Source organism: Plecotus auritus (genome assembly GCF_963455305.1).
Source record: "Plecotus auritus genome assembly, chromosome: 3".
Taxonomy (NCBI): domain Eukaryota; kingdom Metazoa; phylum Chordata; class Mammalia; order Chiroptera; family Vespertilionidae; genus Plecotus; species Plecotus auritus.
Genome location: NC_137772.1, coordinates 119,025,870 through 119,051,868, shown reverse-complemented (window position 1 = coordinate 119,051,868; position 25,999 = coordinate 119,025,870). Strand labels below are relative to the sequence as shown.

Sequence of the window (25,999 nt, the reverse complement as noted above, 5' to 3'; positions counted from 1 at the left end):
CATCCTCCAAGCTGCAAACCCAATCTGCACACCACACTGTGAGTGTGTTTGTAAAAAAACTGTTGTGGTCAGCAGGGGATTGGGCACAAACCATCTTCTTTCTCCCTTCCCTGCCAAGCTTTCTAGTGACAGAGCTTTTCTGTAACTGGGCAGAAGATCTGAGGATGGTGAACAGACAACCTGGAAACTTACCTTTTTGGTGTCATTATACTTAAAATATGAAACTCCTTATACAAAATTGACTATAGATGACATTAAAATATGCTATTATATTAAAAACTGTAATAAATTTTAAATAACTATTACTGTATATAAATTTATATTTTAAGATTTTAAATATTTGAGACATTACAAAAATATTTAGTTACAAGCATGTACTTAAAGCTATTGTTTATTATTACAAAAATATTTTTATAATGCTATTCTTGGCAAAAGAAAAATGTTTACTCTCATTGAAGAATGTTGAGTACAATTTTTTGGAAACCAGGTCAAGCATCATGATAATAATACTAAGGTTCAATGTGTCCTAGAGAACTGCTAAATATATCTAAACAATAGTGTCTATTTTTTAAAATGTCTATTAATTCTATTTTCACTTTTAAAAAAATGGAAGCTGAAGAGGAAAGCAAACAAACTTTAAAATAGATGAAACTCATATTTTAATAACCAGAATTTAGAGTCTAGTCTTTCCATCTGTTCTGAACCTCCCACCCCCACCCCCCCACCCCCATTTTGTTTTGTACTGTGGCAACAAAATAGTCCTAAACAACTGCTTTAAATCAGTATTCCCACCCTTTATCAGTCATGGAAAAGGCAAATGTTGAAAAGATAGACAGGGTGTCTTGAGCCAGCCTGTAGTTGGTGGCAGTTGGTGATACATTGTCTATATTTCTCCTCCAAAATTACACCTAAAGTTATGAAATGAGGCCATTGGCTGTCAAGCCATCACTAAGAACTTCTAGTTTATTTCATGTGAGAGAGGTCGTAATGCTTTTGTGGACTACATACCACAGTTAATACAGTGGCCCTGCAAATTATTCATAACTGAGAGGCCACATTTTAAATGCAATGGTAGTATCTAATTACACACCATTTACATATCATTATCAGAGCCTTTGAAATAGGAGGAACGTATAATGGAATGTCTTGTAGACCAAAAGAATATATTTTCAAGTGTTCACTTAAAAAAAGTATGACAGTTTGAAGCATTAGGTAACCTTGTCCATCGTTAGAGACTAGAACTTCCAAAGTGAATAAAAGAACCAAGGTTATCTATGTTTACCTTTAATTAATGGGAAAATGGCAAAAAGAACCATAAGAGGAGCAACCCACTCTTCTTAGCATTCTCTTTAGGACCTGGTGTTTCTCTCCTTTCCTCAAAGAAATAGAAACAAATGCCAATATTCTTTCTTCAAAATATGAAATTATCTTGCACGAATAACCCCTACCAGGACAGGGTTTCATTGGAACTAATATGGGCATAGGATCAAGTCTTTGTTTTTTAAGTTTAGGAGAGAAGGGTGCCATCAGAGGCATTTGGAGTTTTACGTGAGAGCTACAGAAGTTTCAATCGGATATATTTAAGATAAAAATCTTGACCTTGGGAAATGCTGGTGACTCGGCCTTGACAACTAAGCACTGATTGCCTCATTCTTTTCCTGCTGTCTATTTTTTATCTAATAGTTGTGTAATGTTTTAAACTGGTTTTTTTGACTTTCCAGAACAATATCTGATTAGCAAATAACACAATTCAGTGACATTCAGCAGTATGCATATTCCAGACACTGCAATCATGAATACTGTGAAGACAGTCTTTTCTGTGGGCCTGGAAACAAAGCAGTCCACGGTATTGGGACAAGGCCAGGCATTACATTTCACCAAACGCTGCATGGAGAACCCGTCATACATGATGTAGAAGACGTACATGAAGACAGCTTCAAAGATGACCCGGAAGAAGATGCTGCTGGTGTAGGTCCACCACAGTGACCCTTCAATTCGGACCTTCTGGTTTTTGATCTCTTCGATGTCTTTATATTCACTCTTGATCTCTCCTTTAATGAACTTCCTTTTCTTCTCATGCCTGTGGTAGGCCACATGCATGGCCACCAAGAGAGCTGGTGTGGACACGAAGATCAGCTGAAGGGCCCAGAGCCGTATGTGAGAGATGGGGAAGTAGTGATCATAGCACACGTTTTTGCACCCAGGCTGCAGAGTGTTGCAGACAAAGTCAGCCTGCTCATCTCCCCACACTTCCTTTGCAGCTACAACCAGGATCATAATGCGAAAAATGAAGAGGACGGTGAGCCAGATTTTTCCAATACTGGTGGAGTGTTTATTGACACCCCCCAGAATAGTCTGCAAAGTGCTCCAATCCATCTTCTGTGGGCAGTTCGCTCTGGAAAAGACAAGATGAACACAATAGAGGAATGACTCACCCGGATAGAATCTGGAAGAATTCTCTGGGTAAGTAAGCACCCTTAAGTCTCTTCCTGAGCAAACACCAACTCTTACCAAACCTCACCCAAAAGGTGAAAACCAAACCAACTTAATTTGCCATAGGATTAAAAGGATGGTTCCCAAACCACCTTGAACCTGTGTTTATGTATTTTCCAATAAAGAGCAGCATATGCTTATTCATCTGAGTAATTCACCCCATCTTTAGCACATAATAAAAAAGTGCTCCTGACTTAGAGGCATAATTAGTGCTGATTGATCCCTCAGCAGACACTCCCTGGGCACTCAAAGAGCAGACTTCAACTGTTCAAGTTCCACTTGCTTGTTAGCCTCACCGCATCCCTGGGGCCCCACCAACCTTGCTGTGAAGGTCGGCAGGCCATGTCTCCCTACAGAGCCAGTTTCCTTAAAGGATTTCAATGAATTGTTATGGACTTGGGATGTAGCAGTGAAATATATGTTACCAGTGGTGAAGTTGATATTTGAGGCACCATATGTTAAAATTTCACAAAGGGCCTCACTTCCTTTTTCTATATGAAAAAGAACAGGTTGGAAACTTTCTGTCCATGGAGAAAAGCCACTACATGCATAGATGTTTGTAAATGTTTTGAGTATGGACTGGTGGTCCTCACCATTATGAGAAATTGATGGCTACCCATGGTTCTAGAGAGGCACATTATGAAAAAAAAGAAAGACAATAAATGAAACAAATGACAGTGATTTCCTAGTGATGCCCTACAGGGCGACGTCACTGTATTGAATACTGAAGTTCAGAAAACTCGGTGGGGTATGTACATCTTAATGAAAAGGGACTTGAAACCTGTGGGTCAATCTGCCATGAGCCAGTGGCCTTCCCTTCATCCCAAGGTATGAACTGTCTTCATTTATTCATAGTTACACCCCATCTGTCTCAATCAGCCGCTCTTCTAACAAGATTCCACTTCCCCACACTCCTGACGAGCAGTCTGTTTCCACTCCTTCTATGCTGGCAGTGAACCCACTCTCTTTTCTTACTTAAAAGCATAATGCTCTCCTCATTTTGAGCAAGTTGGTTCCTGTCTCCCCATGGTCTTCCTAAGCAGCCTCATCACTTAGCGTCATCTCAGGTGGGTCACCAAGGTATGGCTGAAGCCATTCAATGCCACCTTGGTCAGATCAGGCAGGTGAGACATAGAGACCAATCATGGACACAAAACTTGAAATGCACTTCAAAAACATTTAGCCTTACTTAGCTTAAAAAAGACAAATATCACTGGAAAAAAACAGTGGTTCAGTCGGGGTTCAGCCCTGACCCTTTAAATACAGACTGTCTGGCGGTCCTCCTAGGGGTGGACAGTTTAGTCCTGTCCGACAACAAAACCAAAATTCATAGTCTAATCAAACTATTTTATGGAATTAGTCCAGTTCTTCACTGGCACTTACTAAGTGGGAACAGGACACTTACAGAAATAAGTTGTCCATCTGGCTAAAAATGGGGAGCATGGGGCTTATGCCTTTGTCCTCTTCCAAAGTACCAAACACAGACCCCACACTCTTCTATAAACCAGTCCAACTACCATCAGCTGAGAAAACTACAGTGAGTCCTTATTGTTGTTATAGCTGCAACTGCCTGTTTGTAGATCCTTTCAGGAAAAGGAGCAAATAAAATTGTAACCCACAAGTGGGATAGGGGTAACAGGTCAAGGTGGGCTAACCCAGGATGAAACCATTGAGGAGCTGCTGTCCTGCCCTTCCTGACCTGGCCCACACCACCCTGCCATTGCTTGGAACTCTGGCAGAGGAGGCTTCTGTTCTTTAGGGAAGGAACGATGCTGAGAAAAGGTAAAAGCAATTCTTTACCCTAATTTCTCCTCAATCCCTCCTTTTTCCCTGACAGACCTGGCCAGCTGCCTCCACAGAGTGGCCCACCTTTCTCACAGGTGTCTAATTGTGACTTAGCACCTGAGTTTTGATTCAAAGAGCAAGCAGGGAAATGTCTGTTGCCACACATCTGAGACAGATTCCCAACTAAATGGTCGTCCAACTGTCAGAGATGGGAGACATTGATGAGGCTTATGTCCCTCCTCCAGGAGCAGAGGGTTTATGTCACTGCCTGAAGGAACATTGTTCTCAGCCCCGTGCGACCTTCCAGCTGGAAAATGCCACCTGGAAATGAAGGCTCTCCGATTGTCCAGGAAAGAGGAACAAGGAAACCCGTGTCTCAAGTTTAGGCTGCGGTGCCCTGCTCACAGGGCTGGGCCCAGAGTCCTGGCTCCTCTCCGCAGCCTGTGATGGGAGCGCCCGGTTTGCAAAGGTCACCTCCTCCAGGCAGGACTCCTGCTTAACAAATGGAAGCCAGCCTTCCTTCTAAGCAGAGACTTCGGTACTTAAACACTCCTGATGGCGTTAGATTAGACTTCCCCGAGGAACCTTACCAACTACGATCATCAACAGCGCTTTGGAATACGCGGCCCGGGCCCCCTCCTCCCTGGCACACGGGTGCTGGTGTCAACACGTCCCTTCCCCGCAATGGCCCGATTCCAATTTCGGAACTCGGTGGAGGACATTCCCTCTCAACGAATTCTCTGGACACCTGCCTGCCGCCCCAGATCCGCTGTCAGGACTGCCAGGGACAAAGACCATGCAGGGGCCTCAGTGCGTGCGGGGTCCCCCCCCCCCCCCCCGGGACCCGATCCGGATGCCCACTGCCCCCACCGTCCCGGGTCACTTCTCTGGGACGAGTCCCCGAGCAACCGTACCCGGGACCTACCCCCGCCGGGTCCCACAGTCCCCGGACGTCCCAGGTCCTCAATCCTCGCTGGGTCCCCTCCCCCGCCGAGACCCACAGCTCCCGCCGTCCCGAGACGCCGAGAGTCCGGCGCCGGCCTCACTGCAGTGACTCGGGGCGCTCTGGCGGCGCTGGCTCACCAGCAGCGGAGGGAGCGCTCGAGGGATTTGGTAGCTGCGGGGGCGCTCCCGGGGGTCCTGGGCAGGGCCTGGGTGGTCCCGTGCGATCCTGAGGGGTCCTGGCCTGGCCGCCTCCTCGCTCGCTGCCCACAGGGCGCCGCCGCCTGGTTGAGAGTCGAGGAGTAGAACTCGGGCACCTCGGGTCTGCCGCACCTGTGGCGCCAGCGGCGCTTTTTAACCCAGACGGGTACGCCCCGCCCGAGCTCGGGAGAAAGTCCCGGAGGGGGCGGCTCCTCGCCGCCCGCCCCCCAACCCCAGCTCGGGCGGGGCGTACCCGTGTCGGGTCCCAGAGCTCCCTCGGATTCCTGAATCCCCCCTAGTCTCCGAGGCCCCGGAGACCCCAGGACCCCCAGTGTCCCCAGCTCGCCAGGGTCCGCAGGTCTCCCTGCCCCAGCCCCGCCCCGTCGGAGGCAGGGTCAGAACCTAAGGAGGATGCAGAACTCCGGGGTTTGGCTCCCCGCGTTTAGGGGGTGGGGTCAAAGGATAGTTCTTGCTGTTGGTATTTCTACTGTGTCAGTAATATATTTGAAGCTGGGCTTTAAGTTAAAAAAAATATTATTAGAGCAACAGGCATTCCCAACCATGTGAAGATTTATTTAGTTTTTTAATCATCACCTGAGGATATAAATTTTCCATTGATTTTAGAGAGCGTGAAAGAGAGAGGGAAAGACAAACAGAAACATGGATGTGAGAGAAACGCATTGATTGCACGCCCTGACCAGGGCCCTGGCCAGGGAGGAGCCTGCAACGGAGGTACAGGTATGTGTCCTTAACCGGAACTCAACCCGGGACCCTTGGGTCAGCACACCCCCACTCTATCCAATGAGCAAAACCGGCTCAGCCATGTGAAGATTTAAGTTCAGGCCACAGAGGGTCCTGGTCCCTGCGGAGTTGCCCCGGGACAGGTTCTCTCTTAGGAATCTGGGGACAGAGGGTGAGGAGGTGGCATCGCCAGGCCTGGCCAAGTCTCCACTTCTTTCTCCCCAAAACCTCACAGATGAGCTTACCAACAGCCTCCGTGATTTCTCCATTTCATTTGGTCGCTTTCAACAATATGCCCAGGGTGGAAGTCGGAGGCCGGCAAGTGGGGGTCAAGCCCGGCTTTGCCAAGGGCCCTGAAGAAGCGGGGCCTGCCCTCCAGCGCTACTGGAGCTGTCCCTCCTGCTTCCTGCTGATTCCTCCGCCCACAGGTGAGAAATCGCAAGGAGGTGACTCAATTTGGAGTGGGGGAAGCCCAGATTACTCCGAAAGGAAAGAAAGAGAACAAGTGAAGCCTACGACCCTCCTGACCCTGCACATGCCCCACTAAAGGGGCCCAGTGCCAGAGCTTCTGGAGAAGATGGCCGCCAGCTGGGTTCTTCTCCTCAAGACTGACCTCGGAAAGAGCAAGGCATCATGGCTCACATCTGATTGGGTGTTTTGAGGTCTTGAGACGCAGGTGACAGAGAGTGGATATTCACAAAGCAAGTGGATGGAGAACTGAAGTTGCAAGAGCAGATCATGTTGGGGACATTGCGCCTGGGCCTCAGTGGAACCCCATCCCTGCGCAGAGCACCAGAGTGGAGGCACAACCGACTTGCCTTTACTTGGGTCCAGTTCTGTGTTAAGCAAAAGATGATGATGATTCATCCTGACTGGGCAGATCTAGTCTCAGAAATGAATTTCCATCATTGTCACCATGAGCTTGAGGGTTTTGACTTTTCTTTGTAAAACTGGCACCCATTGCCATGGGCCAACTTGAGCCGGTCTTGTACTGGTGCACAGGAGCCTTGTCCTGAGGTCACCACCCCACCTCCCAGCTTTAAGTCTTAGTCTTAAGGGCGTATCTGTTCATGAAGAGACAAAGCCCCACAGCTGCTCAGCCCTGCTTGGCCCATCCAAGAGATATGCTGATTCGACTGGTTAGGAATGACAAGGCCAAGCTGGGTGGAGTTCAGACACCCTGGTCTGGGCACACCTTGGGATGCACTGAGACATGGCTACATGGACTAGGGGTGGGGGGGTGAGGTAGGGGAGAAGGGCTAGCTATGGAGCCCTCCCTTTAGTTCCCAAGACAGGACTATTCAGGAGTCTGTTAGAGTCCTGGTGGGTTGGAGTGAAGGGTGGGTCCAGAACCACTGTAGGAACCCAGCTGATGAAGATGGTTTGCAAATTGAAAGTTGACTCACTATCCTCATTGACAAATCTCACCTTAGGTCTTAATGTCTTTACCATGATTGCAGGGTGCTGTTCAACTGCCCTTTCCTTGTTTCCTCTGACTTACTCTCCCGATTTGCATAATTAGTATGTGTTATTGGCTAATTGTATATTTAGCCATTCTATATTTTAGGATATACAGCTCTACAATTCAGCACTTGCTTTTATTTTGTTGTGTGTGTTTCTGTTGTTCTGTGCTGGTATTTTCTTCCTAACCAGATTTGGATTCTTGTAGGGCAGAAAATCTTATGTGTGTGTGTGTGTGTGTGTGTGTGTGTGTGTGTCCTCAAGAGTAGAGGAGAAAGAGGTAAATAGAAAAGGGGTCTGAAGCTTGGAAATTCGAAGGTATCTGCAAATAAGCTTAGACATATACACAATTACACAAATTACAGAACAAATTAATATTTTTATAGATCTTGTAATTATTTTTGTGAGGAGCCCTGTTTTGGTTAAAGGCAGTATTTATTAAATATAAACATTGAGAATTAGTCTTAATTTTGTCACTTTGTTTTCACACATCTTCATCTTTTAACATACAGCTCCTAGAGCAGTGGTTCTCAACCTTTCTAATGCCGTGACCCTTTAATACAGTTCCTCATGTTGTGGTGACCCCCAACCATAAAATTATTTTCGTTACTACTTCATAACTGTAATTTTGTACTGTTATGAATCATAATGTAAATATCTGTGTTTTCCGATGGTCTTAGGCTCTACAGCAGCAGTTCTCAACCAATGGTCTTAGGCTCTACAGCAGCGATTCATTAACAGTAGCAAAATTACAGTTCTGAAGTAGCAACGAAAATAATTTTATGGTTGGGGGTCACCACAACATGAGGAACTGTATTAAAGGGTCGCGGCATTAGAAAGGTTGAGAACCACTGTCACTGCCCAGCTCTGCTGTGTTCTTTCCAGCGGTCCCAGCACCACCACACTGGGGTGCTCAGGGCTGCCTGCTGCCTGATTGGCATACCTTTGTCTCATTAACTTGTAGGCACTGAACAACTTAGAGTTTTTGACTTGGCTTTATGGTGAAAAACAAAACAAAACAAAAAACCCAATTCTGGTGTCTCCTGGGGAGGTAGTGAATGAAACTGACAGAGGATTGTTAATCCCCAGGGGAGATTGAAAACTTATCAAATGAATATTGATGGTTAACTAATGAGGATCTGTTACGGCCACACCTGGTCACTTCAGAGTGTCAGAGGTATGTCTGACTACTATTTTCATGTACATTCTTAGTAGCAAGCAGGTAAATCCCAGGTGTTTATAAGTGAGCTGAACTTTCATGCGGATATTTAAAGTGATGCAGTTGTCAAGTTATAAGCTATTTGGTATTTTAATTTGATAGTTGTGTTATAAATAAACCCAAAAGAAAGAAGTTGTTATGGTGCAAGAAGTTAGTGGGAGACAAATACAATTTCTTAGCATATTTTAATGAATTATTGCTTTTTAGCTGCGTAATAAGGCAACCCTTTGCACTCCCCCAGGAAGGGTGTTCTATATGTACATAAAAAATGTCTTAGTTACATGTCTGACTCACAAATCATATGCAGATGAGAGCATAAAATGTCTCGAGACAAGAAGAGACTTGTGAGAGAATGGAGGACCTGTTCAAACACTTGGCAGTTTTAGAGCAAGTTAGGTCCTTTGAATCTCTCTTAGCTGTTAGTTATTAACACCATTAGCAATTGGTCTACAGCCAGGGGTGGGCAAACTTTTTGACTCGAGGGCCACAATGGGTTCTTAAACTGGACCGGAGGGCCGGAACAAAAGCATGGATGGAGTGTTTGTGTGAACTAATATAAATTCAAAGTAAAGGAGCGGAGGGGAGAGCAAGAGAACCGGATAGAACAGCTGGATCCGGCCCGCGGGCCGTAGTTTGCCCACGGCTGGCACTCACCTTCTTGCCTTTGCTGTTGTACTATTAATCAAATAAATATAATTGATAAAAAATATTAGCCTTCTCCAAAAGAGCAGTGGGAGACAAGGTAGAATGAGCCCCTGGCATCTCTATTAATAACAGCTTACACATGACGAATAAAGCAGGAGTGGCCCACGTGTAACTCTTGTTCATTTTTGTGATTATTTTGACAGAAAAACAGTATTTCACTATGATTTCTCTCTGCATCATTGACCCATATCCTCACTTATGGATTCTGAAATTGTTAATGTCAAGTCATTTAGGGAAAAACACACACACAAGTGTTATAGTCACAGAATTAAAAAACAACAACAACCCTTAGACTTCAACAATTTAATTGTCCTCTTCACTTTTAAATTAAAGATATCTCATAAAAAACCCACCTTTTGAATCACGACTAAAACTGTTACAAGGCTTTCCATTTTTCCCATTCTAATTTTATATTCACACATAAAATATTTTTGGGAAATTTGAGTTGCTGGGCATCTCTCAGTTGCAAGCCAAGGGTAAAATAAGTCTATTTCCTTGACTTTACTATATATGCTCTTTTACGACCATTTAAGCAGATTGTGAAGAAATTACAAAGTTTCTTCCGAATGTGTTTGTATCAAAAGCACATTTCAGCCAGAAATGAATACAAAGCTGTAACTCCCTAGGCAAACTGGTAGGGAAAATTCACTTCCATTGAATATAAAAATTAAATTCTGTAAGCTATGGTGGCTTGTCAAAATGGAAACTCTGTATCCTTCACAAATTACAAAAGAGATTTCTACATTTTAGCTTGTGTTACAACAATATTGTGCTATATGTCATCTTGAAGAACTTTCTAAATAAGTTGGAGAATAGTAACATCTATATTTTGAGCTGCTTTAGTACAAAAATAAATTACAGACGTAAGTTTAACACAGGGCTATAAAGCAATGATTCCCAGGTTGTAGTATTTGATAGATGACAGCAGCTTTTCATGACGTGATTGTCTAGAATGTTCTGAATTTAAATTTTTCATTCTCTGGAAACCACCAATTACAAGGTCAGTTTTGCTCCTGAGGCTCCAGTCATATGGATGTTCTCTGACTTGGATATGAAGTCTTAGAATTCAGAACTGAGCTTGTGTGTTTGCTATTCATCTAAATTTCTCCTTAAACTGTTTCAGAGCTGTTTTTGCTTTGAGGGAAGAAATACATATTGGTGTGGAGAATTCTCTGATCTAATCTTATCCCTAAATAAATCTCTTAGCCAGGAAAAACAAAAACCCACAAAACAAACAAAAAACTCACTTGCAATACCCTGAGGGTACAGTAGATGGCACTGGTCAGACTTGCTTTGTAAAATGCACATCCTTGGAAGATGGTGGGATAAAAATGGAAAATATTTTCTTCTAGTGTTGCTTGTCCCAACCTCATTAGTAGACTGGAACCTAAGTTTCTATCCCCCCCCCCTCAAAATTAAATGAAATATAATAAAATAGAAAATGTCAGAAAGCATTGTTTTTAGTAAGGGTTAAGTAATGTTTTTTGAAATGTTTGTTTTTTGTGTGTGTGTTTTCATACTCATTTGTGTGCTGAACCTAATGTGATGTAGAGCTCCATCACAAAAGGTCAGAAAGCCACTGTTCTATTCCATTCCCAGGGCATATCACAGCGGCCCCAGGTGAAATGGTGCTGTTACTGAGAGGTCAGACATGGAGGCTCTAAGAGCAGCCTTTTGCTCTGCTGTGCCTTTTTTGAGCTCACAGCACAGTGATCCCAGAAACTGCAAGCTGGTGGAATTTATTGATGGTTAGGCTGCTTAATAATCTTAGTTCATCCATTAGACTTCCATTCTCCAGTGCTCTTCTGGGATCTGAGGACGTTGGATTCATGGGGTGCATGAGAAGCAATAGCATCATTTTATTAGGTCTTTTAGCACCTTTATGAGATTATTTGTCTAATATATATATATACTAGAGGCCCGGCGCATGAAATTCATGCATGGGGTGTGTGTGTCCCTCAGCCCAGCCTGCACCCTCTCCAATCTGGGACCCCTTGAGGGATGTCCGACTGCCTGTTTAGGCCCAATCCCAATAGGATCCAGCCTAAATGGGCAGTCGGACATCCCTCTCACAATTCAGGACTGCTGGCTCCCAACTGCTCACCTGCCTGCCTGCCTGATTGCCCCTAACCACTTCTGCCTGCCAGCCTGATCACCCACTAACCACTGCCCTGACAGCCTAATTGATGCCTAACTGCTCCCCTGCCAGCCTGATTGCCCCTAACTGCCCTCCCCTGCAGGCCTAGTCCCCCTGCAACTGCCCTCCCCTGCAGGCCTGGTCCCCCCCAACTGCTCTCCCTGCAGGCCTGGGTCCCCGCCAACTGCCCTTCCCTGCAGGCCCGGTCACCCCCAACTCCCCTCCTCTGCCAGCCTGGTCCCTCCCAACTGCCCTCCCCTGCTGGCCATCTTGTGGTGGCCATCTTGTGTTCACATTGGGGCAGGATCTTTGACCACATAGGGGCAGCCATCTTGTGTGTTGGAGTGATGGTCAATTTGCATATTACTCTTTTATTAGATAGGATAGAGGCCTGGTGCATGGGTGGGGGCCGGCTGGTTTGCCCTGAAAGGTGTCCCGGATCAGAGTGGGGGTTCCCTTGGGGCGTGGGGCGGTCAGGGCGAGGGGCCTGTGGTGGTTTATAGGCCAGCCATGTCCCCCCAGTGACCCAAGCAGAGGCCCTGGTACCTGGGATTTATTTATCTTCTATAATTGAAATTTTGTAGCTTTGAGAGGAGCCAAGCCTCCTGCTTGCTCCATGGCCACAGCCATTTTTGTTGGGATTTGTTTATCTTCTATAATTGAAACTTTGTAGCCTTGAGCAGAGGCCAAGGCAGGCCAGGGCTGCGGAAGCTTGGCTTCCTCCATCGCCGGGGAAACCCAAGCCTCCTGCTTGCTCTGTGGCCAGCTGCCATCTTGGTTGGGTTAATTTGCATACTTGCTCCTGATTGGCTGGTGGGCGTGGCTTGTGGGTGTAGCAGAGTGATGGTTAATTTGCATGTTTCTCTTTTATTAGTGTAGACTAGAGGCCCGATGCACGAAGATTCATGCAAGAATGGGCCTTCCTTCCCCTGGCTGCCGGCACTGCCTTCACTCTGGCCAGAGCAGCCTTTCCACCTTCCCATGCTGCCCAGAGGCCCGGAGCAGCTGGGGTGGTGCAGAACGCCTGCGTCATAGCCATGGCAACGATGCAAGCGTCCTGCCCTGCTCCCTGCTGCTAGGTGCCTGTGTATGCTAATTAACCCGCCATCTTTGTTGGGTTAATTTGCATACTCACTCCTGATTGGCTAGTGGGCATCGTGAAGGCACGGTCCATTAGCATGTTACTCTTTTATTAGGTAGATTGGTTTGATGTCTAGTATGATCTGTTCTCAAAAGTCATGGATTAGCCATTTTAATGGACCAAATGGAGACTTTAATTTTTTTTATTTTTATTTAAAGAACCAGATAGAGACTTTTAAAGTCAAAAGTGTAGATTGGATTATTGTGCTTTGGGAATGAGGAAGCAGTAAATACAATGCCTTTTGTTTTTTCTTTATTGCTTTTGAAATAAATAAGTGATGGTTTTGGACTACTCTTTTTTTGTGTGATATGGGGACTCCTGTACATATTGTGCAATGTTGGTGGAGATGGTATTTGTCAATCTGGAGGATCATGGTATCATCATCTCAATCACCATCTGGTGGGAAACATTTATTTTTTCTTACAGGCTACATGACATTGCATACTAGATTATTAGGTCGATAGGCCTTGGAAAGACACAGTCCTTACTTACAATTTACCAAAGGAAAAAAAATAGACTGTTGTAGAAGTATCATGTTTGAATGACTAATTTAGATTGTGTAACTGACACACAAAAACTCAAAAAGTATAAATGCAGTCATCTCTAGGTATAACCCAATGCAAAGGTCACTGTGTTAATTATTTACCCACAACTACTTGATATCTTGAACTATGCCAAACCTTTTGTTTATTTCATGAAGAAGACGTCAATTCAAATACCTATAAATGAAACAACAAATAATCTGTGAATAAAAAAGAAAAATCATAAGAGGCATTTAAAATAAATGGAAATAAAAACAAACATCAAAATTTGTAGGATGCACCTGAAGCAGTGTGGAAAAGTAAGTTTTTGCTTTAAGTGTATATAATAGAAAAAGAAGAAAGGTTTAAAATGGATTATCTACATTTCTACCTTAAGAAGCTTGAAAAAAATAATAAATGAAGCTCAATATATGTTTATTGAGCAAGGAAATAATACAATGAGCTAGAAGACAAATAGTAGAGAAAATCAAATGAGCTAGAAGACAAATAATAGAAAAAATCAAATGAGATCAAAGCTTAGTTCTTTGAAAATATTAATTAAATGTATATATTCCTTATCTTTGTGAGTTTGAGCAGCTATAACAAAATGTCATAGCCCTGAGTGGTTTAAACAACAGACATTTATTTTCTCACAGTTATGGAGACTAGAAGTTTAAGATCAGGGTCCAGGATCATGGTGAGGACTCCTGGCTTGCAGATGGCTACCTTCTTGCTGTGGCCTGGCATGGCAGAGAGAGATGAAAAGTTCTCTGGTATTTCTTCTTTTAAGGGTACTAATCTCATCATGAGGGTCCCACCCCCATGATCTTATCTCAACCTAATTACCTCCCAGAGGCCCTATTTCCAAATATCATCACCTTGGGGATTAGGGTTTCAATATATGAATTGGTGGGGGAGGAGGGACGACACAATTCAGTCCATAAAATTTCTAGCAAGACTAATCAAGGAAAAAGAGAGAAAAACAAATCATAATTGTCAGGAATAAAAGAAGGGAAATCAAGATGAGGGAGAGAAGTATGTGGGGGAAGTTTCCTGAACCCTGGGTTAGAAATCAGTACTAACTTCTTTCTCCAGATGTTTTGTAAAATCTTCCAGCAAATAGAAATATTAACAGCTTTGAGTTTACTTAGGAAAGACTTTTTAAAGAATATATATATCTTGAATTTAAAGAGACTTAGAACTGAGTTAAAAGATTTGTCCAGGTGACTTTGATATCTGGCAACACATCAGTAAGGCCTATTCTAGAAGTTTCCCTTTCCCACTTCCAATATTATAATTCTCAACAAAATATCATAGTACTTCCAACTTTCATAGATGTTTATACTTTCAACTTTTAAAGATAGGACTTTTGAGCATCATTTTTATCCAATGCTTATGTTACTAACAATAATAAGCCATTGCTTTTATTCATGGCAAACCACACTGGTCACTTTTACTCTTGCCTTTGTTTACCTTCCTCCCACCTTCCTTCCACCAAGTTTAGTGTCTGAGGGCAGAAAATGAGGCAAATGCTGTCAAGAAGACCCGAGACTTGGTGTCCACATCCTTCCATTCCTCTATCATGCTGAGGCAGTGTAACAGGACAGAGGGTCAGTGACACCTGAATTTGAGGCTTTGCTCTTTTCCTCGGAGTCTGTTCTCTCTTCTGTAAGATGCTGGTCAGTACTTCCACCATGTTTAATGTCTAGTCTGGCACCAGGCTTGCAGGAGATGCTTGAGAAGTTAGGACCTCCAATTTAAAGAGATTCCCTTTGCATGAAGGAAAAAGTAAGAATTGGATGAAGAGATAGCTAGAGCCAGAAATCTACCTACCTCCATCCGAAGAGGGAAGATGGGATCTAAACAACTCCCTTCATTGAAATAATTGCACTCTGCCCTGGGTTCGCATTGTTTCTATGCCCAAGGCTCTCTGTCAGTCCAGGAGGTACAGCCATTCTGATACAGAGCAAATGGGGACACTGGGTTCTCACCTTGTGATGGGCTTGGCTTCTGACCTTTTGTCTGTATCAGAGAAGATAAGGGAGAACAGTTTGAAAGAAAGGAGAAAGAAGATAGCCACAGAAAAACAAAGCAAAGGAGCTGGCAGAAAAAGATGTGAGGTCTGTGGCACCAAAGGAAGCAGAAATGGATAAACGAAGTAGGATAAAGACAGAAAGCAGATCCTGAAAAGAGTTTATCAGAAGTCTTTAATGTGGTTTTATTTGTGAGGAGAGTGATGAGTGACTTTAGGGTGTTAGGGAGAACCGCTTATCTGAAGCCTGGAGACCAGGCTGACTGACCATGGAGGTCGCCCTTTGTGGACAGCGGAGGCAAGGGCTGGACAGAACAGGGCCACCATGGGGAGGGAGGGGTGTGACTGACTAAGCCCAGCCCCTTCCCCATGTAGGACAAATTGTTGAAAGGACAAACTCATGTTTTGAGTCCATAGGGCTGAAGAGAGGTGAATCAACATATAGTGTTAATATAACCATTTTTATTATCCTGTGACTGAACGTGACAGACTTTTACAGATGCATTTCCACAGTGGACATATTTCAGAGATACAGCTATTTTCAAGGAGCCTGCTTGAAATGCCAGGTATCTGTTTCTGAAGACCAGCGTGAGGCTAATTGGAGGGAATGTCTGAATGCAGGTTCTCCACTGCCCTTCCAGGTGACTGAATTAGACCCTTTGAAGTGGGCCTTGGGACGAGCATTCTATGATTTCACCAAGTGATTCCTGGGCATGTTGAAATTTGACAAGTTTGCCTGCTCCACAGGAACCTGAAACAAAGCTGGCTGTATAAAAACCAACTCAGAATTCTGTTAAAAATACAGATTCTTGGGCTGTGGGACCAGAGAGTCTGATTTAGTAGGTTTGGGAAACCATGGTCTGTAGTTTATATTAACTTGGTCCTTATGATTTTATAACCATGCTATTAGCACAGATGTGTTTCAGGGGAGACTTAAGATATTGACCCTATTAATGTTAACTTCAGTTAGAGGGGTGTCCATCTTTTGCTAGGATTGTACATGTGGTGGATGGGGAAGAGGCATAATATGACAAATTCAAGTTCTAAGTATCTGGTAAGTAGGCTAGAACATCTCTTTGGTCTTAGTGCTAAATCCAGTGTTTGGCATCCCCTTTTATGATCAGAATATAGATCATTCATAGGTCTTTGTTAGGGCTGAAGTTCAAGCAGAAACACTCAGTTCTCTCTTCCAGTATGCCTCCCATTCTCTGAACATTGATAACCAGTCAAAAGAGAATGTCTCAAGTTGTAATAATATGTTTTGAATAGGATACTAATCTCTTACTTAATAAGAGATTAGTGAGGGTAACAACATACAAAGAAATAATTACTTATAGCTTAGTGCTAACTATAATTAATACCACATTAATCCTGAATCTATAAATAAAAAAGTTATTTTAGCAGAAAAGATAGAAATAAATTATTTTAGTACCTGTCTAATAATCATACCCAGAAACAACTTAGGTGAAAAAGTACCTTCATGTTTCTGAGGTTGATTAGTGATGGAATCTCTGAGGTCTATAGTTTTCTCTTTAAAAAGATTCTTGGCCATAGTTTTACAATCAATTTAATTCCTCATCTTGGTGAGTTTTTCCCACTGCACTTTGACATCTGAATAGTTTCAAGGCATTCTGTCACTTCAACTTTTTCCCCTCTTAGAATGACCTCAAAAGGCCTTGGCTGGCGATGCTCAGTTCTTCCATCAGCATTCACCTAAGTACTCCAGTGGGTGAGAGAAACCATGGCAACAGCAGTGCAGGCAATTAGGGAAGTTGCTCACAGGCTTCAGAAAGCTACCATCAGGTCCCCTCAAGATGGCAAGCTAATAAGCCTTCTTCCTGTCCCAATGGCTATGCCACAAAGTGGGAGGAAAAGGATTAATATTCAGGATTCAAATTAATTCATCGTATGTTTATTGATGCTCACCATGTGAAGGGATATGTTTTGGGAGTAAAAGGGACTGGCTCTTCTCTGTCCAGGAGCCCCCATCCTAGTGGAGATGTGAGGAGATCATTCAAGCACAAATGCCCACAGAGTGACCCTAGGGGGAAGTGGGGGGGTGAGGAGGAAGAGGTTCTGCCTGGGATGAAGCGGGGGGAGTTTTGGGAATGAAGACTTTGAACTAGTCTAGTAGTAGAAGAACAGGCTGGAGGAGGGGCAGACAGAGGGGACATTCCAGGCAGGAGAGAGCCTAGAGGTGGGGATAAGTGAGCCGCCCTCGGGGAAACAGTGAGAAATTTGAGCATACGTGCTAATGTTAGAGGACTTGATGTCATACTATCTATCAGTTTATAAAAATAAAAAGGATGGAAGAACATATTAAGTAACACCAGAAATATGCAATCATCAAAGGCTGTGAGAAACTGGGAGACATGACCCAGATTCTGAGAGAAAAAAAAAAGTTGTAAAAAAATAAAAAGAAGTGGAAGGAAACCAATAGATTAAAGAGATTTAAGAGACCAATTACAATATATGGATTTCACTGATTTCTATTCAAACTACTATTTAAAAAGAAAGGAAAATTTTGCTCTGGGAAGCTGCTTGATGTACTTTTCCCTATACTTCCGGCTAAGTAGAACTAAAATCCTGGAAACTATATAAAAACAAACATAAGAAGTCTGAAAGTTGGAAACAAGGAGGCAGACAAGGTAGGGACCTCAGGTGGGGGACTGGTTGCCTATTGTTTTTGTCTTGTAAATACCAAACTGAAGAAGGCAGTAACCCAAAACACCAATGGGTACAGACAAAAACGAAAACACTCAAACAACACAAGAAAAGCCTGCTGTCTCCAGTCAAAGGACCAGGAAAAGGGAAGCCTAGCAACTCAGAAAAGTTTTAGATAATAACTGCTCTACACCAGTTAAACATAATAGAAAAATATGCCTCCACTCAACAATAGCAAAGAGGGAACTTAGACTACCTGTGAACCCTGAGGAGGGGGGAGCATCTACTAAGAAGGGCTCCTGGTGGCTAACTGGGCTCAAATTTATAAAGCAGAGGCCTAGCAGTCTTTTCTTCATAGGGGTCTCTCATGCTAAACTGCACTTTAGGGAAAAGCCTGCACTGAACTTCTTACCTCTCTGCTGAACTGCCTGTCTGCACTGTGTTTCTGCCATCTGCGCTAGCCCTTATAAAAGAGTTCCTAGAATGCTGTTTCAACCAATAGGACTGCGGCTTCCCAATCCAACAAGAGCATTGCAGCTCTGACCAATCAGAGCAGCTCTATTCTGACCAATCAGGGCAGTGTCTTTTGGATCAATCCAACTATGAAGATTTGGCATCCTCATTTGCATGAGGACAGACCAATCAGGAACCATGGGTGGGGACTTCTTTTTTTAAAAAAAATTTTTATTGTTTAAAGTATTACATATGTCTCCTTTTTCCCCCATTGACCTTTCCCCAGCCACCCCCATAACCCAGCACATGCCCTCACCACCCCCTCGTGTCTGTGTCCATTGATTATGCTCATATGCATGCATACAAGTCCTTTGGTTGATTTTTTACCCCCTTTCTCCCTCCCCTGTCTTCCCCTCTGAAGTTTGACAGTCTGTTTGAAGCTTCTCTGTCTCTGAATCTATTTTTGTTCATCAGTTTATGTTGTTCATTATATTCCACAAATGAGTGAGATCATGTGATATTTATCCTTCTCTGACTGGCTTATTTCACTTAGCATAATGCTCTCCATGTTCATCCATGCTGTTGTGAATGGTAAGAGTTCTTTCTTTTTTTTACAGCAGCGTAGTATTCCATTGTATAGATATACCACAATTTTTTTAAACCACTCATCTGCTGATGGGCATTTAGGCTGTTTCCAAATCTTGGCTATTGTAAATTGTGCAGCTATGAGCATAGGGGTACATATGTCCTTTCTGATTGGTGTTTCTGATTTCTTGGGCTATATTTCTAGAAGTGGGATTACTGGGTTAAGTAGAAGTTCCATTTTTAATTATTTGAGGAAACTCTATACTGTTTTCCACAGTGGCTGTACCAGTCTGCATTCCCACCAGCAGTGCACGAGAGTTCCTTAGTGGGGACTTCTGTCTATATAAACCAGCTCCCCTCTGGCTTGGGGAGAGCACTTTCCCTTTCTACCAGAGCAGAGTGAAGCAGACTGGGTCAGACTGGTGCAGAGTGGAGCAGAGCAGAGTGAAGCAGACCATCCTGCAGTGGAGCAGACCAGCACAATGCAAAGTATGGAGCAGAGCAGTTCATCAAGTAGTAGAGTCAAGTCATGTATCCTGAGAGGGGCCTGGCCCCAGAGCTGTCCTGAAACTGTGCTGTATCACAATTGAGCTATTTTACACTGAAGAAAGTTTTCTTCTCCACTGCACCCCAAATTGGGGATTCTTGTTGGCGTTAAATTGGCACCAATGACCATTGGTGACATGCCTTAGTGAGGTTATCATGAGGTGATGGCAGAGAAGGTAAAGATAAAGCTGGGGCTTTCACTCCACTGGATGGTAACAAGGCCTCCATACTCTGTGGTGTCAGTGGATACCAATTATATACGGGAAAATAAATTGTTAGAAAAGGTACTTTGGAAGGAAGGAAGGAAGGAAGGAAGGAGGGGAGGGAGGGAGGGAGAGAATGGTAAACAAAAATATGGGTAAATACAGGCTTTTCTTATTTTCTTGAGTTTTCTAAATTATGTATGACAGTTGAAACAAAAATAACACTGATGTGGTTCTAAATGTACATAGCAGAAATATTTAAGACAATTCTAAATGGAAGAGAATAAAGAAATGTAAAGAGAGGTAAAATTTCTATATTTCACCCAAATTGGTAAGATGAGAATATTAGCAAACAATAAGTTGTGTATATATAATGTAATATCTAGAGAAAACACTAGAAAAGTTAACACTAGGTAAACACAAAAATTCTAGATGTATAAAAATGGTATTCTAAAAAACATTTAAGCAACCTGATGAAGGCAGGAAAAAGAAAACAGAAATTAAAAAAAAACAGATATAAACAGGAAACAAAAAATAAAATAGCAGACTCAAGCCTTAAGGGTTGTAAAGGGTCCAAATGCACCAACCAAAAAACTGATTGACAGAATGGATTATAAAACATGACCCACATATACTGTCTACAAGAAATTAACTTCAAATATAATGACATAAGTTATAAGCAAAAGAGTGGAAAATGCATGCAAACATTAATAAAAGGAAAGCAGTAATCGCTATATTGACATCAGATAAAGTAGACTTTGGAGCAAAGAAAGCCACCAGACAGAGGGCATCATATCATTATGATAAAAAGAAGACATAGTAATCCAAAATGTGTATGCACTAAAGAACAGAACTGAGAAATATGTGATGCAAAGATAGAACTGAAAGGAGAAATAGACATATTCACAATTGTAGTTGGATACTTTAACACCTCTCACTCAACAATGGACTGAACAACTAGACAGAAAATAAGCAATAAAATAGACAAAGTCAGCAACCATCAACCAACGGGATCTAACTGACATTTCTGACAACAACAGAATATATATTATTTTCAAGAACCCATGAAACTTATACCAAAATAGACCATATTCTGAGCTATTAAAAAATGTATGTAGGATTTGTTTTAATCAGGTAGAGTAAGAGAGTCAAATGTGGACATGATTGTCATGAAGGAAGACCTTTTTATTCATAGTTCTCTAGAAGGAGGTACAGCATACCAGACTGGGTCACATAGGAAAGTACCTGGGTTAGCCAGAAGGCAGAAGGAGTGAGAGAAAAATGTGGGCAAAAACTCTATATTGTGTCTGGGAAAGGCCAGGCAAGACAGGGTAAAGAGGCTTCTATTGGCTAGCTTGAAACATTTTAGCAAGTAGTCTGGTACCAGCCTTGGGATTATTAGGGCAGGCAAATAGTGGCCCTGAATGTGAGAGCCCCATGAGAGCCTGATAAAGGGGTGGTTGGGTTGTGGGTTTTGGATTGGTTGTTGTGCACATGAAAGGAGTACTCATGGGTCAGTCATTTGCTATCTCCAGGAATTAGCCACAGGAGGAAGAGTTCCCCCAGGGTTAGTAAGGCCACAGAAGTCAACACAGCAGAATAAAAAGACATGCTTAATACATGGGCCATAAGAACACTTCAACACATTTAAAATAGTTGAAATAATAAAGAGTGTGTTCTCTGATCACAATAGAATCGAAGTAGGGGTCAATGGAGGAAAAGGAGACATATGTAATACTTTCAATAATAAAGATTTAATTTTTTTTAAAAAGAAATCAATAACAGAAAAATAACAAGAAGAACTCCAAACACTTGGAAACTAAAACACACTTGTAAATAAACCATTGGATTGAATGAAAGTAAGAAAAGGAACATATCAAAATTTGTGGGACATAGCTAACAGGCATGCTGATATAGGAATGTATAGCACTGAATGCATACATTAGAAAAGAGGAAAAGATTTTAATCAATAATCTAAGTTCCCACTTCAAGAATCTAGAAAAAGAAGTGAAAAATAAACCTAAAGAAAACAGAAGGAAGAACATAATAAGGTAAGAACAGAAATCAATTAAGTTGAAAACAGAAAAAGAAGAGAGGAAATTGATGAAACAAGAGCTGGTTCTCTGAAGTGATTAATAAAATTGATGAACTTCTAGGAAGACTGACAAAGGCAAAAGAGAGAGAGAGAGAGAGAGAGAGAGAGAGAAGACTACAGATCTTGAAGACATCCAAAGGATAATAAGGAAATATTACAAACTTACACTAATTTGAAATTTAGATGAAATGGATCACTTCCTCAAGAAATACAACCTACCATAACTCACCCAACATGAAATAGATAATTTCAATAGTCCTATAAGTATTAAGGGCATTGAATTTGTAAAAAAGAAATCTCAAAGAACATTCGGGCCCAAATAGTTTCACTGGGGGATTCTATCAAATGTTTAAAGAAAGATTACCATCTATTTCACATGTTCTGTTCTAGAAAATACAAAACAAACAAACAACACACTCATAGATACAAACAACAGAATGGTGATTACTAGAGTGGAAGGGAGTGTAGGGGGTGAATGAATAGGGTAAAATATATGGTGACAGGAGGAGACTGTACTTTGAGTGGCAAGCTCACAATAAAGTATTGAGATGTTCTATCATAAAGTGTACACCTGAAATTTATATAATGTTATTGACCAGTGTTCCCCCCTAAATTTAATTTAAAAAAGAAAAGAAAATAGAGGAGGTAAGAGCACTTCACAATTCATTCTGTGATTCTAGTATTATCCTGATACCCAAACCAAAGATAATACAAAAAAGGAAATCTACAGATCAATATCCCCATGAATATAGATGTAAAAATTCTTTAATAACATATTAAAAAATGGAATTCAGTTATATATAAAAAGGAGTATATGTTGTGACCAAGTTTATTCCAGCTATGCAAGCTGGTTTCATATTTGAAAACCTATCAGTGTAATCCACCATATTAAGGGGCTAAAGAAAAAAGTCACATGATCATATCAATTAACGCTAAACTTTTTTTTTTTTCCATAAAATTCAACACCCATGCATGATAAAACTCTCAGAAAAACAGGAAGAGCGGAGAACTTTCTCTACTTGATAAAGAGCATCCACAAAAAACCTATGGTTAGCATTATACTTAATGGTGAAAGATTGAGTCTTTTCCACTTAAATAGGAAATAAGATCAGGAATTCAGTGTTTACTATTTCTGTTTAACACAGTTTAGTGCTAGAAGTTCTATCTAGTGCAACATGGCAAGAACAGGTCATAAAGGAAGAGCTACAACTATCCCTATTTGCAGATGATATGATTATTATGCAGAAAATCCCAAGGAATCTACAAAAATCTAGAACCAATAAGTGAGTTCAGCAAGATCACAGGACATAAGCAAATAAGCAAACAAAATAACATTTATGTCCATATATTAGCAATGCATATGTGGACAGTGTATTTTATAGAATTAAAATACAATACTACTTATAATCACTCAGAGAAAAGGAAATACTTAGAAGTAAATCTAACAAAACTTTTATGACTTATACACTAAAAACTACACAATGCTGATAAAGAAATCAAAGAAGGTATAAATAAATAGGCATTCTGTGTATACGGATAGGAAGATTTGACATTGTAAAGATGTTAGTTCTCCCCAAATTGATATACAGATTTAATGCCACTCTTATCTAAAACCCATCAATATTTTTGTAAATATAGATAAGATTATTCTAAATTTATATGGAAAGGCAAAGAAATTGTAATAGCTTAAACAATTTATAAAAATAATAAAGTGGGAGAAATCACTTTCACAGATTTCAAGACTTATATAGTATATTAATCAAGCCTATTTAGTGTTGGTAGAAGGATAGACACACAGATCAATGGACTGGAACAGAGAACCCTAAAATGGCCTCATACAAATGTGCCCAGTTGATTTCTGGCAAAGGTGCAAAAGCAATTCACTGGAGGAAAAAGTATTTTTATCAAATGATGCTGAACATCTACAGGCCAAATAAATGAATAAACCTCAAAAGTCTCAGGCCTTTTACAAAAATCAGCACAAAATAAACCACAGATTTAAGTGTAAAACTAAACTGCTTTTAGGGAAAAACGTAGGAGAAAATCTTCAGGACCTAGGGCTAGGCAAAGAATTCTTAGACTTGATACCAAAACCGTAATTCATAAAAAAAATTTGATAAATTGGACTTCATTAAAATGAAAAACGATTGCTCTGCAAATGACCCTGTTAAGAAGATGACAAAAACAAAGCTACAGTGTGTGTGTGTGTGGCGGGTGGCGGGGGGGGGGGGGGGGGGGGGAGATTTACAAACCAAATATCTCTGTCCAGGGACTAGTATCTAGAATACTAATATATAAAGAATTCTCAAAACTCAACAGTAGAAAAACAATCCAATTAGAAAACAGACAAAAGACATGAAGAGGATATAGAGATGACAAATAAACATATGAAAAGATGTTCAACCTCTTTAGCCATTAGGGAGATGCAAATTAAACACATCTAGCAAAATGGCTAAAATAAAAAATAGTGACAACACCCAGTGCTGGCAAGGATGAGGAAAAACCAGGTCCCTCAGACATGCTGGTGGGACAAGCTATTCTGGAAAACAGCTTGGCAGTTTCTTAAAAAGTAAAATGTGCCCAGCAATTGAATTCCTGAACATTTATCACAGAGAAATGAAGACTTGTGTTCACAGAGAAACCTGTACATGGATGTTCATGTTTTTGTGTAAGCCCTGAACTAGAAACAGCCTCATGTCTTTGAATGGGTGGATGGTTAAACAAATGGTGGTACACCCATATCATCAATATTACTCAGTAATAAAAAGAAATAAACCATTGGTATACAGAGGGGGGAAAATCCAAATCATAAAATGATAGAAGTGGTGAGTAGACCAGTGGTTGCCAGGAGTTGAGGAGGTATGTGGTGGGCAGGGATGGGTTAGGAGGGAATGGTTAGGAGGGAAAGTGCAACATGAGGGGTTCTTATGGTGATGGAATGTTCTGTATCTTGACTGTATCAATGTCAATATTCTGGTTGAAATCTTGTACTACAGTTTTACAAGATGTTACTATTGGGCGAAACTGTGCAAAGAGCACCTGGGACCTCTGTACTGTTTCTTATACTGACACTAGAGGCCCGGTGCATGGAATTCGTGCACTGGGGGAGGGGGTCCCTCAGCCCAGCCTGCACCCTCTCCAATCTGGGACCCCACAGGGATCGGGCCTAAACCAGCAGTCGGACATCCCTCTCACAATCCGGAACTGCTGGCTCCTAATCGCTCGCCTGCCTGCCTGATTGCCCCTAAACGTTTCTGTCTGCCAGCCTGATCACCCTCTAACCGCTCCCCTGCCGGCCTGATTAACACCAAACTGCTCCCCTGCCAGCCTGATCACCCCCAACTGCCCTCCCCTGCCAGCCTGGTTGCCCCCAATTTCCCTCCCCTGCCAGCCTGGTGGCCCCCAACTTCCCTCCCCTGCCAGCCTGGTCACCCCCAACTGCCCTCCCCTGCCGGCCTGAGCTTGCCCCCAAAGGCCCTCCTCTGCCAGCCAATTTGGTTCTGATTGGTCGGTTTCTATGCCAGTCAGTGTCAAAAGCTTCGCCTCCTAAGCAGCCATTGGCTTCTCACAGTTGACCCAGATTTGGTTCTGATTGGTCAGTTTTTATGCCAGTCAGCATCTCTGGGCCTATCAATGGGGACTGATCAGAAAGGCGGGGCTGATTAGCAGCTCTGATGGAGGCCTGGAGAGAAATGGAGGCATGGCTGCTGACCAGGGTTGAAAAGAAAGAGAGAGGCAAGTGCTGATCAACAGCTGCCACAGAGGCTATGGATCAGACCCTGCTTCTCTCTTCAGGCCTCTCTCTGGGCCTGATTCGCAGCCCCCTCAGCAGTCAGTTCTGGGTCACTGTGCCTGCAGCCATAGCAGTCAGTGCTGGGTCACCATGGCAACCCAGCGCTGACTGCAGGACTGACTTCCAGTTGGTTGAGCCTCCCAGTCATTGTGGATGTGACAGACCCAGGGTTTTTATATATTAGGATATGAATCTATAACTATATCATAATAACAAGTTTAATTTTTTAAAAAAAGAGCATTTACAGGACAATAGGAGAATTATAAACACTGACTGGATTTT

The 25,999-nt window shown here is 42.3% G+C and overlaps 1 protein-coding gene across 2 annotated transcripts in view; it reads right to left on the bottom strand.

The window, feature by feature from the left end:
• Positions 1-305: 305 nt before the first annotated feature.
• The window catches only part of GJB2 (gap junction protein beta 2), a 37,565-nt gene continuing 11,871 nt past the window's right edge, over positions 306-25,999 (bottom strand). The window contains exons 1-2 of one of the 2 annotated variants that reach the window (XM_080662742.1): positions 5,362-5,546; positions 306-2,395 (exon numbers count right to left, since the gene is read on the bottom strand). In XM_080662742.1, coding sequence (XP_080518868.1) covers positions 1,696-2,376 — 681 coding nt within the window. In that variant the 5' untranslated portion in view covers positions 2,377-2,395; positions 5,362-5,546 and the 3' untranslated portion in view covers positions 306-1,695. Of the gene's footprint in view, positions 2,396-5,361; positions 5,547-25,999 lie in introns of those variants that run through there. The other variant, XM_080662741.1, reaches the window with a different exon arrangement.